The 18,990-nt window shown below is 48.2% G+C and overlaps 1 protein-coding gene across 10 annotated transcripts in view; it reads right to left on the reverse strand.

The window, feature by feature from the left end:
- Nucleotides 1–18,990, reverse strand: part of KDM2B (lysine demethylase 2B) — a 115,779-nt gene that overhangs the window by 37,212 nt on the left and 59,577 nt on the right. For all 10 annotated transcript variants that reach the window (XM_079149504.1, XM_079149508.1, XM_079149510.1 and 7 more), the window contains one exon: nucleotides 9,309–9,395. In XM_079149504.1, coding sequence (XP_079005630.1) covers nucleotides 9,309–9,395 — 87 coding nt within the window. The remainder of the gene's footprint in view (nucleotides 1–9,308; nucleotides 9,396–18,990) is intronic.

An 18,990-nucleotide genomic window follows, 5' to 3' on the forward strand; every position in this document is an offset into this window, starting at 1 on the left:
AGGATACAAATAATGGCTGGCTGAAAAATCCCAGATGTGATAAGATCTTTGTAAGTCCAGTAGGATAAAGGGAAATGCCTCCGTTTGAGGGACAACAGGGGTTAGGAAGTTAGACATGTCTTCTTACTCCTCTTCCAATTAGTGTCCTTTTAGCAGCTGCCTGGGACTAGGATACAAAAGTTCAGGTATGGAGTAAGTAAAGTCACCAAAGAGGACACAGAAGCATTGGAGAAGCAGTGGAAAAGAAGAGATGGAAATGAGTTCATCTTTTAGAAACTCCAGGAAAATCTTGCTATTGAGTTAATTAATTCATTCAAATATCTCCCAGGCCTTGCTACTGTGAGCAATTTTGCATTAATAGGATATAAAACGGATAAGGAAGAAATATATATAAGAGCTCAAGTCTCAAAAGCTAGGGGATGCTTAGGACAGGTGACATCGACAGTGACCTAAAACACAGAGGAGAATGTGAAAGTCGAGGGGGAATAGAAATTGGGGAAATCTCTCCACCAGGATCTTGGCAGGAAACAGAGGACTAATGTCATGGAGGAGCGTTTAATAGAGGCTCGACTTCTTGAACATGAATAGGGTTAAAGGAAACCCACAGGGGCTCGTTTCCATGCCTAGGGACAATGAGCCGTCACCTCCCCTTGCCCAGTGAGGAAGAGAAAGCAGCTATTAACAAAAACACGGGAAGAGTTGAGAAGGTCACATGGTAGAAGCTGTGGTCGTCCATAGTGGGAGAGTCAATCTGCAATGATCCTACAGGAAGGAAGCCGCCATCTCCATCCTACCTTCCCTCTGCTGCTGGTGCCTCCAGCCCACTGGCTGCACCCAACCAGAAGCCAAAGGCAGGGAAGCCCTTTGTGGCAGCCTACAGAGCAGGTGAAGGAGGAATCTGGCTGGGCTGGAGCAAAGGAGTCTGTTCATGGGGAAATGAGGAAGACTTTTTTTGGGGGGGATGGGCGGCGGGTACCGGGGTTTGGAGTCAGGGGCCCTCGACCACTGAGCCCTCTTTTGTATTTTATTTAGAGACAGGGTCTCACCGAGTTGCTTAGAGCCTCACCATTGCTGAGGCTGGCTTTGAACTCACGATCCTCTTGCCTCAGCCTCCCAAGCCGCTGGGATCACAGGCGTGTGCCACTGCGCCCGGCTATGTTTCTGAGAAGAGAGATAGTATGAGCAAAGAGAGGGGCAGGCAAGGCAATGGGAACCATGGAGAATCTGGTTGCACGGCAATAGGGGGAAGGTAAGAGGCAATCCTGAGACCCTACTGCAGAGCTCCAGCTGGTGACAGGGGCACTCAGGATAGGCTGAGGACTCGGGAGGTGATTTTAGAGAAGACAGAGATTGGATAAGAAGGCTAAGGGCTGACTGTGTTGGCCTCAGAAATTCCCAGGGTGAATTCTCAGCCCTGGAACCTCACAAGGTGACTGTGTTCAGACAACTTCACAGAGGTGACTAAGTTAAAGTGAGCTCATCAAGGTGCTTGGAACCCGAAGACAGGTGTCCTTGTACGAAGAGGAAGTGAGGACCGAGATGCGTACGGAGGGGAGATGATGCAGAGACACAGGGAGGTGAGGGCCACAGATGGGCCAGGCATGGCCTGGAGATCCTCCCTCACAGCCCTTGGCAGGAACCAGCCCGGCCAGTGCCTTGAACGGCTGTCATCTGAGCCTCATGGTCTGTAGTGTTCTGCAACTGTGGCCCTGGCTAACTAACAAGGTTCAGATCAGATCCAAACTTTGGAGGTTTAGACAGAGAGCTGGGGGAAAGCAAAGGGGCGGCTTTCAGGATGTTGAAAATCATCCCATGGTGGAGTTTCCAAGGAGAAGAGAGGACACGAACCCCGAGTACCTCCCGCCTCAGCAAATGGAACACCGGGGAGCCATGTGATGCTCCCCCTACCCTAAGAGCAAAATAAATCAACCCTGGTCCTGTCCATCCACCCTCAATAAGCCAGCACCCTAACCCAGTCCAGACCTTGAAGCATGGTCTCCTACCTGGCTCCAGATCCAACTGTTCTCAGTCTTCCCGACCCGGGGCCCCACCACTGAGCTCCAGCCCTTTCTAGTCTCAGTCTTCAGGAAGTTTCAGTGCACGGCCCAGGGGAGGGAAGAAGGGGGAGTGTGCGTGAAATGGTCCAGCGTTTGAGTCCAGGGCATGAAAAGTCACAGAAATGGATGGTGGCGACGGCTGCGCAGCAAGGCAAAGGCTAACATCAGCTAACTGTACACTTGACGACGCTGAAAACGGAACTTTTATGCGACATACACTTTATCACAATTCATAAAAATCACCTCTCCAAAAAATAATCTAATTATATCCTTATTTGTGTGGCATAAAACCTCTACGTTCCCTGAGAACAAAGAATAAATCTGTTTCTTCTTCACCCAATATCTAACCCCGGGCTGTGTACAGGTAAAGGTGAGTCAGTCACTCGTTCATTTGGGAAGGCAAGCAATAAAGAACCACAGTCTGGAGCTGGGTTGTGGCTCAGTGGTGGAGTGCTTGCGCAGCATGAGTGAGGCGCTGGGTCCCATCCTCCGCACCACATAAAAATAAATAAATAAAATAAAGGTACTGTGTCTATCTACAACTAAAAAAAAAAAAAAAAAAAAAGAATCACAGCTGATTCTCTGAACTTGCGGCTGCTGCATTCTATAAAGTCACTGCAAATGCTAGGTTAGTGAACCCCAGGCTCTCTCCAAGGGGAAATAAGGAATTAAGTGCCTTCCAGCCTTTGGTCCCAACATTTTCCTCAATCAATCAACGCATAACCTTGTTTTTTGAGTTTCTGGTTTCTTTGTTTTTTTTTTTTTTTTTGAGTTTCTGTTTGAAGACGCCTTTTAAATATATATTGCTGATCCAACACCATTGAACTCAGGACCAACAGCACCATAACCCATGCCTGAACGAGGCTCACCTAACACCTGGCTTCTCTGCACTGCAGAACCTTCTTGCACTCAAGAATAGACCCACCACAGCACCATGGCTTGGGGGTACTTTCATTGGGGAAAAACACCAACCACAACAACCACAACAACAACAAAAAAAAAAAAAAAAAGAAAGAAAGAAAGAAATTTTGGAAAATGGGGCACTGGAAAAGGACACTTCTTGACAGCAGGAGGCCTGCTTGACTCAGCTTGAACGCACACGTCAGTGGGTTCAAGTTCTCCCTCCTCACCGTTTCTGGTCGTGTCTGCAAGTGACTACAAAAGTGCTCTGGATATTGGTTTGGGGGCAACAGATAAATTTTATGAAGTATGTGAGTTCCCAAATATAAAATCCACAAATGATGAGCCTTGGTTATGCTTGAAAATAAGCCACGACCTTGCTGATTCCAAGGCTAGAAATCTCACCTGCAGAGTCAGCAGGTGGAGCTACTGCCCATCCTGCCTCAGTCTCACACATGCTGTGACCCCACAGACTTCCACTTTCTGGGTTTATTTGTTTTTTTTTGTTTTGTTTTGTTTTTTTGTGGTGCTGGGGATTGAACCCAGGGCCTTGTGCTTGAGAGGCCAGCACTCTACCAACTGAGCTATCTCCCCAGCCCCCACTTTCTGGGTTTAGTTCACTCCACTAGAAGGGCCTGAAGAGATCTTCTTCTTTTTTTTTTATTTATTTATTTTTTTATTTTTTTGGTTGTTGTTGTTGATAGATCATTATTTTATTTATTTACATGCAGTGCTAAGGATCAAACCCAGTGCCTCACACGTGCTAGGCCAGCGCTCTGCTGTGGAGCCACACCCCAGCCCTGAAGAGATCTTTGTTGGGGCCCTGCCAGCAGGTTCAAAATAACGGGGTTTCCCACTAAGAAATCTGGACCCGGAGCCGACAGGGACCACCAGAGACCTGAATCTCAGCTCCTCAGAAACTGGGGTGTTCCAGGGTGGCTCTGGGATGTCCCCTAATGGCCCATGTGTTACAGGCTTGGTCCCCAGCTTGGCACTGTGGGAAGGTGGTGGAAATTTTAAGAAGTAGGGCTTAGTGGGCAATCTTCCAGTCACTGGGCTGTGCCCTTGAGAGGGACATTAGGACCTGGCCCCTTCCTCTCTCTCCCACGTCCAGCCATGAGGTGAACAGCTTTGATCCACCAGGGCCATGATGCACGACTGCACTGTAGGCCCAAGAGCAATGGGAACAAGTGATCATGGCCTGGGACCTCCCAAACCGTGAGCCAAAATAAACCATCCCTCTTTTTAAGTGGACAATCTCGGTATCTGTTACCCGCACGGGAAGCTGGCACATGGGGTATCCCTTCACCACCGACAACTTCCTCTCAACTGGATTTCTGTGTGGTTCATGCTCACATATGAAGGTCTTGCGGGCTGCAGATCAGAGCCTCTCCCAGCCCCCTCCCAGGGTTGGCTTGCTTTGCCTGCCTGCCTTAGCCCTCCTGGGCTACCCAGTTCTGGCCCAGCTACTTCTGTTGCGTGCCTCTTCCCTGCATGTTGAACTACGCGGTCCCCCTCAGAGGTTGCTCTCCCGAAAGACTCGCAAGGCCTGTCCCGCTCCCTGGAGGCTGCAAGGACAGGGCACCTGAAACCCCTGGCCCTTCATGCCCCTTCCTCCTACCTGGACCCCACAGCACGGCCTGTGGCCTGGGTGCCTCAAGCCCCCAGGGGCACTCTCCTCCTGGAAGGGCCTGGGGCTTCTCCCTGCTGGGCCAGTGTGGCAGGGAGGAAGGAGGAATGGCTTTTTAAAATCATCCCCATCCCCCCAGGAAATATCAGTCCATTTCAGCACAGCCACAACTGTTTCAATGAATGAAGCCATCGAAGCGGCCACTCGGGATCAAGTGTTGCACAGGCAAATCACAATCTAGGGATGTGAGCTGTCTCTGTGCCCTCTGACCCCACTTTGGTGTTCTCTATTTCTATAGGAAGCTGGGGTGGGGGGCAGATTCAGGGTTACCAGTCACATATAAATCATAATTCTGAAAAATTGCAATAGCTACCTTTGCCTGATGGCCACTGCAGAGGCATTTCAGAGACAGCATCTCAGGGATCCTGCCAGGATCACTCTGTGAGCCCCTTTAACAGAGGAGTAAACTGAGTTTTAGACTTGCCCAAGACTGACTAGCCAGTCAATCCCCTGGTACCTCTGACCACAAAGCTAGCACACCCTGGTCATGCATGAGAGAGCTGGAAGCTTTCAGAAAGCCCACTTCAAATCTACTGGATCACCATGCTTGGGGCAGGTCCCAGGAAGTTGTTTTTAAAACAAGGTCCTGGTGAAGTGGATGTCACCAGCCTGAGGACTGGTCGTCATTAGACCACAGGCCTTCCTAGGAAATGATAAGCCCTGCGTAGGGGACATCACAGGGCAGCGGCTACCACAGCTGCCCCTCCTCCTCGTCAACTGTACATCGTCAACTTAATGGCTCTGTGACAGGAATTGAGAGGAGGGCACAGTGTGAGACAGGAAGTATACTCGGGGGCCTCTCACTGAATGATGTGCCTCCTCTTCTGGGACAGGCTGCGTGTCACATCTACGGGACCCCAGCTGGATCAGGCCTCCCAGGTCTCCCTGCCCCACTGCAGAGGAAGGGAAGAGAAACACACCAAGAGCACAGGTGGCTGGGCAGCGGGACGTGTGTCGCTTCCTCCTGTAGCCTGCCATGTCCCCATCTGAAATCTGATTCAGTAACCACTGGAGAGGGTTGTCCCCACGCCCTGCAGGGCCCCTGTCCTACATACCCCGGCCCCTCTGCTCCTTTACTCCAGAAAAACTGCCAATAATCGAAATTCAGGCAGCACCTGGTTTGGCCGTAGTGACGATGGATGAAGAAGCAGGCCACCTCGCCCGGCTTGCCAGCGGCAGCCCCGGCCCAGCCCCTCCTTCCCCAGCCCACTCCTTTGGGAATGAACCAGCAAGCCGCCGAGCAGGTCAGCTTGCTAATAAGGCCAAGGTCAGAGGCCGGGCTTCAAATAAGCCCAGCTCCCTTGCTTTGCCTCTGGTGTCACAGACAGGCCCCGAAAATCCTGCCACCTGGTCATAAAAGGAAGCGGCCGGAGTGTAGACAGATCAAAACAAATCCAACGCCACTCGTGAAAGCAGCCAATCCGGTGAAGGGTGATGGACGGTGACTCGGTGGCATCATGGATTTGAAGGACACCCATCAGAAATGACCTCAGAGCCTAATCAGTTCCAGAAAAGGGCTTTGTTCTCCTGGGGGCAAGGTGGGAGATCAAAGCATTTCTTGCTAATCACCACTGCGCATTAATGACTCATTAAGAAACCCGACCCTGCGCAGCACCGCGCCGCCCCGCATCCCGGCAGCCTCACGGCAGCCTCACGGAGCACCCTTGATCTTTCAACCCAACCTGCATCAAATAGGAGGAAGCAGAAGGCAGCCCTGGGAACCCAGAGACCCCGGCGGCCCAGGCGGCCAGTCGATCAGTTACTTCTTCCTTTCCTGTTAACTTTTTAACCCCACCAGCCAGGAAGTGCATAAGCATAATGGCTTCCCCTCCCCCTCCCCCCGCCACATTTCATTAGGTTCTCACAGAAAGCGTGACAGAAGCGGGCAGATCCGGGACAAACACCTCACTAAACTGTGTGGCTGAGGCATACCCAGGAGCCTCTCTGAGCCCCTCGGTCTCCTTGACTGGACTGTGGAGCTGAGATTATTCACCTCCTAGCCTCATTGTTAGGATGAAATAAAATCTAAAAACTGCATCTAACACTTGGCGCAGGGCTGGAGGTGTAGCTCAGTAGAAAAGCACTTCCCTAGCATGAGTGAGGCTCTGGTTCCATGCCCAGCACCACAAAAAAAAGAGAGAGAGAGAGAGAAACACAAAACAATATGGTCTATCCAGGTAATGGAATATTATGTGGCCATAAAGGAGGAGGACTGGTCCATGCTACATGACAGTAAACCTTGAGAACATGAGGCCAGATACAAAGACACCTCCGTGTGAATCCATTTATAAGAAATGTCCGCAACAGGCAAACCCATGAATGAGACAGAAAGTAGAGAAGAGGCAGCAGGAGGAGACCAAGAGGGAGGGGCCGAGTACTGCCGAGGTTCCCTTTTCCTTTTGAGGTGCTGAGGGTGGAGCTCGGGGCCTCACACACCCCAGGCAGGCGCTCTGCCCCTGAGCTCCACCCCAGACAACCGATGAGGTTTCTTTTCGGGGGTACGAATGTGGCCTGACACTAGATCACGGTGATGGTCACATAAATCTCTGACTGTGCCAAGAAAACACTGAAAACAGGTGAATCCCCTGTTTTAGTAAGCTAAAGAAAAAGGGCTGCTGGACACCCGCAGCCCTCCCTCCTCCTGCCCGCTTCTCTCCCACCGGGCCAAGGGCTCCCACTCCTGGGTCCTCCCTGCAGCGCTGACCACACCAGCCAGGCCGAGGTGCACACAGCCGCGGCCAGAACGCCAGAATCCTAGATAAGGTCTGCACTACCAGAAGCCATCTTCCTGTTCTAAGCTTTTGGAGAAAAAGGAACAAAGGTTTGTTTGTCTATTTGTTTTAATGCTTATAAAGCCCTTGGCGAGTGGGCTAGGGTGTCAGCTCTCAGAGGTCCACTGGGCCCCTCTATTCATTGTCAGATGATAGTGGACGAAGGCAGGTTTGTCCTTTCAAAATCCTGCGTTCCACAGGCCCGAATGCCCCTCCAGAACACCTGACAGCTGCAGGGGTAGGCAGAACCTTGCTTTCCTCTTTAGCTGCAACACACCCGGTGGCCCGGCTGGCTGGTTTCAGGATGCTGTCTGCAGGCGTTTGTGGCCTGATCAACGGCCGGGTGCTATTGCAAATGGAGGGGAAGCCAGCTTCGTAATCCCCCACACCCCACACACCGGCAGGAGCAAAAGGCAGAAGACACAGAGGGGAAGCCTTTTCCACGCCCACCTCCACCTGAGGTCCCACTGGGCTTCGGAGAGAACTGATACCCGCAAGTAATAGGCTCCTTTCCAGCCACTTCCACACCCAGAACACACCCTTCTAAGGAGACCTTCAAAAAAAAGTGAATCATCTAGAATAGCACTCTCCAAAAGAGATATAAGGTGAGCCACGCAGGTGCTTTGAATTGTTTTTTAGCCACATTTTAGAAAGATAAGAAGAACCAAAAGAAATTAATCATATTTGGTTGAACCAATATACCAGAAATATTGCCTTTTCAACTACGGTTGCAACTAGAAATATAGTGTGTACTTCATGACATTCCAGGTAAATGAGGAATTCTTTTGAACATAAGCATAGCCCATGCTACATTTGGGATATACTTATACAAAAAAAAAAAAATATTTTGTTTATCTAAAATTCACACTTATTTATTGATTTATTTTTGTTGGTACTGGGGATTGAAACCACCTCAGGCACTCTACTACTGAGCTACACCCCCAACCTGTTCTAATTCTTATTCTAATTGAGATAAGGTCTTCACTCAATTGCCGGCTTGGCCTCAAACTTGCTATCCTCCTGTTGCAGCCTCCCAAGTAGCTAGGATTACAAATTTAAGCCCAAACCTCCTCTTACACATGAGGAAAGTCAGGTTCAGGAAGTTTACGTAACTTGCCCAAGAAAAGGGCGAAGCTGAGTGTAGACGGATGGATGGTAGCTGAAACCATCCATTCACATCCCACCCAGCGTGGCCTGTGGAAGGCTGCGCAGCAATACATCATTGTTTTCTCTGCCTGGTGGATTCTGAGGTGGACACCCACCTACCATCAAGCACTTGACTAGTCCCAATAAGTGACTTTACCTTTTTAAGTCTTAGTTCCCTTTTCTATAAAATGAAAGTCACTATGGTCTACAACCCAGAACTGCTGGAGTCCACAAAAGACAAGGAATGCAGAGATTTAGACAGCAGCAACTTGCTCTTGATAAGTCAGTGATGTAAATGTCATTATTCTTCCTAGTCTCTTCATCCTTTTCTGTTTGACTAGATATTTTTATGTTGCGCATTGATCAGTTAAATGAAAAGAAAGAAGTTATATTCAAAATAAAGGAAAACAGTCCATGGACCAGCTGGAGGAAAAGGGATGATGGAAAGAAACACGTAAAGGAGAGTGAAAGAGAGAGGATTAAAATCCACTTAATGACCAAGTAAGACATTGCTTCCCCGCAATTATCAAGGTGACCACCAGGGGGCACTGCTTGCAGCTTTCACAGTAAAAATGAACCCTTTCGAAAAAGAAGAACTTGAGATGAACAAACATATCACTGAAATCATTCATGGTTAACTGGGGTGCACTCTCCCAAGAGGCCCCTGGACAGATGTCAACATTCACAGAAGGTGTAAAAGGCAGTGGGAAATGGTATCCCTAATGTGCACAATCTGCATCTTACCTTTGGAGTCTTCTTTGGCCAACTGACCACAGGGACACCAGTGATGGCCAGATTGGGGTCGTCATCTGCATGTTCCTTCAGGACATTCTGTGGCCAAACAAAGGAGCCATATTAGCCCAGGGTGAGGGGAGGTCTCTGAAAGGAGATGAAGGCTGGACCTAACCCAGCAGAAGACTGAAAACTCTCAACAACAACAAAAAAATCAGTGCCTACCCACCACCACCCACTATGCAATAAAAACCAAGTCACCAGGGTCCCCACACAATATCCTCTGGGCACAGTGGTGCACGCCTGTAATCCCAGTGGCCTGGGAAGCTATGGCAGGAGGATCATGAGTTCAAGGTCAGCCTCAGCAACTTAGCAAGATTATCTTTTTTTTTTTTTTTTTTTTGCGGTGCTGGGGATTGAACCCAGGGCCTTGTGATACGAGGCAAGCACTCTACCAACTGAGCTATCTCCCCAGCCCAGGACTATCTTAAAATAAAAAATTTAAAAGGTCTAGAAATGTGACTCAGTGGTTAAGCACCCCTGGGTTCAATCTCTGGTACCAAAAAAAAAAAAAAAAAAGACCGTGAGGATGGACTTCCCCAGACAAATGCTGGCAGAGAAGTGGCTGCGTTGGACACATTAGGACACACATTCCTTTGTGATCGATTTGAAGGGTCTGCACAGGAAACTGATTCGACCAGGTTTTGGCCTTGTGTGCAGCTTACTTTAGAACCTCTTTCAGGTGTAGGATGCCATTCTACTGAGTTGTCCCTAACTTGTGGCTAAGGTGACAGTGACTCAAGGAAAGGTTCAAAAGACTGGGATGCTGCCCCAGGCAAGGAAGGGCCACATCCACAGTACAACAGGAAAAAGGCGTGTAGACACAGGCCTGTCATTACACATCATGAATGCTGGACTGTACGAAAGCATTATACCAGGACATTTAAGAACAGAGTAGGGCTGGGGATATGGCTCGGTTGGTAGAGTGTTTGCCTTCCAAGCACAAGGCCCTGGGTTCAAATCCCTAGCACTGCAAAAAAAAAAAAAAAAAAAAAAGAACAGAGTAAATCACACATGAGCACTTGACAGGAACAACAGAGAAACCCAAGATAAATGTAGACAAAGATCATTTTAACTCACTTTCTCTAATCCACTTCCCCAGAAATGACTCCAATTCATTTCTAATTTACTCTATTTACTGTCCTATTTTCTCGACTGTCATTTGGTTGCCTCATTTGTCAAGATGTGCCTAATAATATCTCAGACCAGCATGAACAACTCCCTTGGCTCCCCACAGGAGGCGGTGACAGCACAGTGGCGGAGGGTGCTGGCTCTAGGTCTCGCTGCCTAGGTTCAAATCCCAGCCCCGGCACACACAGCTTTCTTGAAGCCCTTTGGTCAACAACAATGGCATGTGAATGCTCGATTCACTGGCATGAACTCAAAGCCTGGCCCAGGAAGCGAAATTTAAGAGAAAGCAAGCCACAAATCCCAAAAGAAAAACCTGACCAGTATTTCTCAAAACAGTCAAGGTCCTCAAAAACAAGGAAAGGCTGAGAAACTGTCTTGGTTGCGCAACGCCTAAGGACACTCAATTCAAGAAGGTATCCCAACTGGAATCCTGGGACAGAAGAAGGACATTAGGTAAAAACTGAGGAAATTAGCCTGTGATCCCAGCGACTCAGGAGGCTGAGGCAGGAAGATCACAAGGTCAGTCAGCCTGGGCAACTGAGCAAGACCCGCAACAACTTAGCGAGACCCTGTATCAAATTAAAACATAAAATGGGCTGAGGATGTGGCTTAGAGGCTAAGTGCCCCTGGGTTTAATTCCCATACCACATGCAGTTGCTCCTTGGTATCTATCCATGGGGACTGGTTCCAAGAAGCCCCCTGGATACCAGAATCCATGAAGGTTCAACTCCCTTGTAAAAAGTATAGTATTTGCATATAACTATACATATCCCCCATACTTTGTGTGTTGATTTTTTGGTACTAAGGAACGAACTCAGGGGACTTTACCACTGAGCTACATACCCAGCCCTTTATAAAATAATTTTATATTTTAAGATAGGGTTTTGCTATGTTGCGTCAAATTTGTGATCCTCCTGCCTCAATCCCCCTAGTCACTGGGATTACAGGCATGCACCACCATGCCCAGATCAACCCTCCATACTTTAACTTACCTCTAGAATATTTTAATACCTAATACAATGCAAATGCTAGGTAAATAACTGTTACACAGTATTTTTTATTTGTGCTAGTTTTTACTATTATATTTTATTTTTAAATTAGTTTTTAAAATACTATTTATTTTATTTTTAAAGTAGTTTTTAGTTGTAGACAAACACAATACCTTTTATTTGTATTTTATTTATTTATTTTTATGTGGTACTGAGGTTCGAACCCAGTGCCTTACAGGTACCAGGCAAGCGCTCTGCCGTTCAACCCCAGGAGGGTTTCATTTTTTATTCTCTCCTCCTCACCCTATTTTCAATGCAAGCTAGGTTGAATCCATACATGCAGAACATGCAGATACAGGAGGCCCCCTGTACACCACTGAGAAATCAAGACTAGACACGGTCCAGCTCAGGTACGATCCTCCCACCGCGGGAAGGAAAAGCCTACCAAAACGTTTGGGAGTGGGCATGACCCACTGGGAACAGAAGTATTCCATCACTGATATTTAAAACTGGCAGCCTGTGAAGATAAAAAGCAGATTCACTTTTAATTGGCTCGATTTTTCAATTATTTTGTGTTTGTGCATGCTCGACCACGGAGCTACATCCTGGCCTAATGATCGGTTTTAAGTGTCCTGCAATGTGCCTCTTTCTACTTGCCGATCCCCAGTCCCATCTCCACCATGACCCACCACTCAGGGTGAGCTGGACTGGCCAGAGGAGGGAGCGCAGGGCTGCGCCTTCTGCTGAATGACTGCCCGAGTTGGAAGCTCCGAGCGTGTGCTCTGTCCCGACAACCCTAATAACGGTCTCCTGTCACTCTCCTTCGACACTCTGACCGCTTCCGTGTCACAGATGCAGTTTAGGCAGACGGAGACAGCTGTCCATGACGACGCAGCTGGTAAGAGGTGGAACAAGGCTTAATCCTGATGGAGCCAAACCCAACGCCTTGAGGGTGGGCTCAGTGCTGGGGGTTTGCCTCGCATGCAGGAGGGCCTGGGCTCATCCCTGGTACCACACACACACACACACACACACACACACACACACACACACACAGTGTCCATGCTAGCCTACATTAAAAAAAAAAAAAAAGAAAGAAAGGAGTGGGGGAGAAGCCCGTGTTCAGAGCCCCGCTACTCCTAAAGCCAAAAGGAGGAGCGTCCGCTGGTGGACAAGCAGATCCGTGAACTGTGGTCTATCCACACGACAGAGTATTAGTCAGCCTAAAAAAAGAATATGCTGACCCAAGCTACAACCTGGGTGAACCTGAGGACAGACAAAAAAAGGAGCAACGCTGTCCGATCCTACTTGCATTCAGGACCCGGAACAGGCGAAGGTACAGAATGGTGTTGGCAGGGCCACGCGGGGGGCGGCGTGTGCAGAGAACGAGGAATTTGGTGCGAACAGTTCCAGGTTCGTGAGATGAAACGGGTTTTGGGTTCATGTATGGGTGCTCACTCAAGACAGAAAGAACAAGTTCTGGTGACGGTGTACAACAAAGGACACGAACTCAAGGACCCTGAGCTGCCACCTGAACGCGGTTGGGACGGCCACTTTGATAATACGGTGTCTTATAGGATTTTTACAAAGTGGTGAGGGCAGTGAGGGTTCTAAGCCATGGACTCAGAGGTTCTAGAAAGCACAGGGTAGGGATCTGACACTTCACTAGTTAAACTGGGGTCAAGTTCTGCAACTTCCGCTTCCTACAGTCCCACCAGGGGTAGAACACTGACATCGACTATGAAGCTTCCTGTGATTTCACTGCCATTCTTAGGCCCATTTAAGTCCCTGCTCTGCGTAATGGTGTCATCCGACCTGTGAGGCAGGACTGATTGGACCCACTTTCCAAATTCAAGGGAGAGTAAGTGACTTGCCCAAGGTCACGCAGGTAGGAGGTGGTAGAACCTGAAGTTGATCAACAACAACAACAAAATCATTAATACTCAGGAGGCCAAGTCAGGAGGATTGCAAAGGCCAGCTTGGGCAACTTAAGAGACTCCATCTTGAAAGTTGTAAAAAGGGATGGGGATGTGGCTCAGTGGTAGAGGGCTTGCCTCACACGCAGGAGGACCTACGTTCAATCCATAGCACCCCCTTCCCTGTAAAATCATGAAGGAAAGGCTTACTAGTAAGATGCCCCATGTTGGGTCAAAGCCTTAACTCTCCCTTATGTATGGGCCACTTGTGGCTGGGAGAGGGCCAACACTGCCACTGGGCTTTGTGCCCCCTTAGCCCTATCCTGGACTCTAGTGGGGAGACAGGATAACAACCTCAAAGGCCTCCAGGATTCAGGCAGTAAAGTTAAAGATGTAAATGGACTAAGGCAAAAGGGAATGGTGAGGCTTGTGGCAAACATGCCCCATTTAAAGAAGTCACAGGCTGGGCTGGGTCTGTACAGGTCAGTGGTAGAGCGCTTGCCTAGCACTTGTGAGGTGCTGGGTTCGATCCTCAGCACCACATGAAAATAAATAAACTAAAGGCATTCTGTCCATCTAAAACTACAAAGAATTTTTTTTTTTTTTTAAAAACAAGGTCACAGGCTACTCAACTATAACCCACTCACTTCCCATGGAAAGGAAAGTACAACCAGATTGCTGATTTTTCCGAAAAAAATCAAAGATCTAGAGTTTTACTTGAAATCTCTGTAAAATGTTGAAATTCTTTAAAAATATTTTTATTTTAGTAGATGGACACAATACCTTTACTTTATTTACTCATTTTCATGTGGTGCTGAGGACAGAACCCAGTGCCTCACACATGCTAGGCCAGTGCTCTATCACTGAGCTACTGGGCAGCCTGATGAAATTTAATTAAAAGAAGAAAAAAAAAATCAACCAAAGTTAAGTCAAACATATGAAAACAATGCCAACTTGTCTTGTATTCTTTGAGTTTCCCTCTGAATTGTCTCAAGATTTCTTGTGATTTCAGTATCAAAGCTGGAGTCAGTAACTCACAAGTGCAGAGGTAGAGGGAAGTCCGGTTACAAAAAGTTATAACTGGATTAAGTGTGAATAATAACTAATGAATTATCAATAATAATTTAAGGGGGCTGGGGATGTAGCTCTGTTGGCAGAGTGCTTGCCTAGCATACACAACGCCCTGGGTTCAATTCCAAGCACCACCAAAAATAATAATAATAATTTAAATTATTTTTAATACATTTATTTATTTATTTATTAACTTCTCCCAAGGGCCCTGGAGCCGGGATCCCCCTAAGTACTTCAGGGAGACCTTTCTCTCCAGGTGTGGCCCTCTATGGCCACCAGGTGGCGCTCTCGGTTCTTCCCTCAGGGAAGTATTTTCTTTTGTAGGTGACAGGGTGGTGGTGTGTGTGTGGGGAGGTATCCTAATAGGAGATTTTGTCTCTGAGAAGTAGATGGTTCTGGAAGGAATCTTTCAGAGGCTCTGCCTGAATTTATACATTCCCTGGGGCTCCTGGAAAGCACAGATACTTGCAGCCTGGGCGCCTGCAGCTCAGCCCCCTAAGCCTTCAAGCCTCGGGCTGGGAAGAGCCCAGGGCAGGTTTTTGAAAAGAGAGGCCCTCTCTGCTAGAAACTGCCCTGAATTTGACCTGTGGAAGAGAACCACAGACCGTGGGTGGCTGGGCCTTGGCCCCCCCTTATGCCAACTTCTCTCAAGGAGCTTAATTAGTTAAAAATGGATTCGGGCCCCACTGCTCCCCAGGGTGGGGTGTTAATAATTAGAAACTCCATCTATGCAGTGACTAAAAATACCACCACTGTGATAACGAGGCAGAGACAGGCCGCAGGAAAGCAGCACCAACCCCGGCTGGTAAGAGAGAGCAGCAGGCTTGGTCGGCTGCTCTGAGGAACCCAGCCGCCTCAGGGCCCCCCACTGCTGCCAGCAAGGGCCAGTGCCAGATATCAATGGGCCTTGGCTATCTGGACCCCTCTCTCTGTTCCAGCCTAACCATCCTGTGCCTGCCCCTAAAAGCCCATCTGTAGTGGGTTAAACTGTGTGCCCCTGAAAAGACATGGTCAAGTCCTCATCCCAGGTACCCAGGAATGCAAGCTTACTGGGAAAGCGTCTGGCCCTAAATGCAACGGCTACCTAGTCATCAGGTATGGAGCTGGCTCAGGTGTTGGGATCTGAACCCTGAGTCCCTCTCTTCTTTGTTCTGAGATTTCATGGCTTGTTCTGTAATCAAACTGGGAGCCAGTCCCCCCCGCCACTGGCTCCCTGCCTTCTGGTTTCTCGGAAGTGGATAGGCAGTAGGGGGCTGGGGCTGCAGCTCAGTGGAGAGCCTGTGCCCTGAGTTCAGTCCCCACGCAGGGCAAGAAATAGAAAAAAAAAGAATCCGAAAATGGATGTCTGGGCTCTGCACCTCACTGTTCTGCAAATCAGTGGGACCTGAGGGGGGCAGCTTAAATGAGCAGATGTGTTCCAGAAACGGGACTCCGTGGCCCCAATAGAAAAGCTAAGCACACTTGGCCTCTATGGTCTTGAGTTTGTCGCAGGCTCTTCCGTGTGACTCTAAGCCAGGCTGTTTTCATTCCGTGGTGAAATACGGATACAAACAACACCAGTGCTAGTTTACTGCGCATTTGGCCCAGTGTGAAGGCTTTACACCTGTCCTCGACACAGAGATTCCCGGGTGTTCCCCAGGGCACTCAGCCACGTGATGGGTGGCACAGGGAATTCTGCTCCCTCCAGAACTTTTGGGCTTAAAAGATGATACCTGTTTGACTAATGGACACTTTTGCTGGGGATCAAAACCCGCGCCTCACACATACCAGGCAAGCGTTCTACCACTGAGCTACATCCCCAGTCCAATAATGTGCTCTTAATTTAGGAGTATTTTCATATTATGTTTGGAGTTCGATGTAAGAACAATACAACCAATCTCTGTTTTGGTGTTAAGAAAAAGAACACTTGGGGCTGGGGTTGCGGCTCAGTGGTGGAGCGCTTGCCTAGCATGTGTAAGGCACTGCGTTTCATCCTCAGCACCACACACAAATAAATACTTAAATTAAAGGTATTGTATCCATCTACAACAAAGAAATACTAAAAAAAAAAAAAAAAAAAAGAACAGTTGAAAACAGCAGCTCCTATCTCTTCAGCCCCATGTAGCTCTATAATTTCCTGTGGCCCCCCTTAGTCTATACAACCCTAAAATTCCATGCAATAAGAAAGGTGGATGTTGGGCTGGGGAGATAGCTCAGCTAGTAGAGTGCTCGCCTCGCAAGCACAAGGCCCTGAGTTCGATCCCCAGTACCAAAAAAAAAAAAGAAAGGGGGATGTGCTAGGTGCAGTGGCTCACGTCTATAATTCCAGCGACTCAGGAGGCTGAGGCAGGAGGATTGTAAGCTTGACGACAGCCTCAGCAACTTAGCAAGACCCTATCTCAAAATAAAAAAAATTTAAAAGGGCTAGGGATATGGCTCAGTAGTAAAGCGCCCCTGGGTTCAATTCCTGGCACCAACGGAAAAAAAAAAAAGAAAGAAAGAAGGGTGGTTGTCCACAGTGAGTGGACATTTCCACCCCAAGCAGACACTATGGCAGCCAGAGGAGTGTGTCATCTTAGAAGGAGAATGTAGCATGGCATTATCTCAATGATCAGGCCTGCTGCACCCATGGAAGCAGATGCCGAATTGCCTTGCAAAGAGGTATCTGACAGCATCCCTCCCACCTCCAAGCCCTAGTGGTCTCTGGCCCCTCAGGCCTGCGTCCTTCACAAACCTTGCCATCTGTCCAGTTATTTTTTTTTTAAGGTACAGATTATTTCTTTGAACTTTTTTTTAACCTTTATTTTATTTAACTTTATGTGGTGCTGAGGATGGAACCCAGTGCCTCACACGCGCCAGACAAGCGATCTACCACTGAGCCACAACCCCAGCCCATGTCCAGTTATTTTTAAGTCATTTAGAATCGATGTGAAGACTAGACCCGTCCCTGAAGAGCTACATGCCCTCCTTTGCTACCATCAGGAGCCACAGCTTTCTCCCCGAGTTCTAGTTGAAAACAGAGATGCTTCTTGGAGGGACAGTTCGCAAGACGAAGCCCACAGATCAATGGTGGCCAAGCCACATAGGAAAAGATGATGTCTAGGCTTAAGAGTGTGCGCCTCAACATCCTGTGCACCCGGGCCTCGGAATCCAACTGCAGGGTCCGTGTAGAGTGAATCAAGTTGAAATGAGGTCATAATGGATTAGTCTGGGCCTTAATCCAATGACTGGTGTCAGCCACTGACAGCGCACAGAGAAGGTAGCCTCTACAGTCACCCGGCCCCAAGAGGAGATAGAAGTGATGCAGCTACAAGCCAAGGAGGACGGCCAGGGATGGCCTGCGGCCACCAAGAGCTGGAAAAGACAAGGAAGGGACTCCCAAGAACCTCTGGAGGGAGCACGACCCTGGCCACAAGGCAAGTAGACTTGGGAGGCGGAGGCAGGAGGATCACAAGTTGAAGGCCAGCCTTGGCAATTTAGTGAGAACCTGTCTCAAAAAATAAAAAGGGCTGGGGATGTAGCTCAGTGGTACAGCACCCCTGGGTCCAATCCCCAGCACCAAAACAGAACAGAAAGAAAGAAAGAAACCAAATGCGACTCCTGATTTCCTGCTCTTCCTACTTGTACCGGTCAATGTCCTGACACCTCTGTCAGAGCAGTGTCTTTAAAGAAGGGAGTCACTAAAGGCATCCAGTGCCAACTTCCGGGAGGTTTCCACAAAGAGAGGAAAGAGAATGGCTTTCTTAAGACTTTTACAAAAATGCTGGAATCTCCTTTCCTTTCATAAAACCAAATTAAATAAGATGGTTACTTCAGCTTCAATCTAAAGAAACACCAGTCTAGGCAAGTCACCAAGGTACTGTCTGCCCACAGTTTGAAGGGACAAACTCAACTTTCATAAAAGTTCTGCCCACAAAAACAGAGTAAGATAGATTTATAGGTATGAACACAGAAAAGAGAGTTTTCAGGGAGAAAAAGAAATCACAGAGCAGTACAAGCTAATTACTATTATTATTATTATTACTATTATTATTATTATTACTTTGGTACTATGGATTGAACCCAGGGGTGCTTAACCACTGAGCCACATTCCAGCTCATTTTTAAAAATATTTTATTTAGAGACAGGATCTGGCTGAGTTGCTTAGCACCTTGCTGAGTTGCTTAGCGCCTTGCTAAGTTGCTGAGGCTGGCTTTGAACTCGCAATCCTCCTGCCTCAGCCTCCCCAGCCACTGGGATTATAGGTGTGTGCCATTGTGCCAGGTCACAAAAATAATATTTATAAGCAAATGTCAGAATTTAAAATGGAGTCACAATAAAATATCCCAAACAGGTAAACCCACAGACAGAAAGAGGGCTGAGGCTGGCAGGGGGAAGTGATCTCCAGGGGGCATGGGATTCTGTCTGAGGTGGTGCAAAGATTCTGGAACTGGACAGAGGTGATGACTGCACTACATTGCATACTTAACTCCGCCCAGCTGGACACTTAGAGCCTATGTTAGCTCTATTTTCGTATAATAGGAAAAAAAAAAAAAATCACAAATGAAA

This window comes from Sciurus vulgaris, assembly GCF_902686455.1.
Source record: "Sciurus vulgaris genome assembly, chromosome: 8".
Classification (NCBI taxonomy): domain Eukaryota; kingdom Metazoa; phylum Chordata; class Mammalia; order Rodentia; family Sciuridae; genus Sciurus; species Sciurus vulgaris.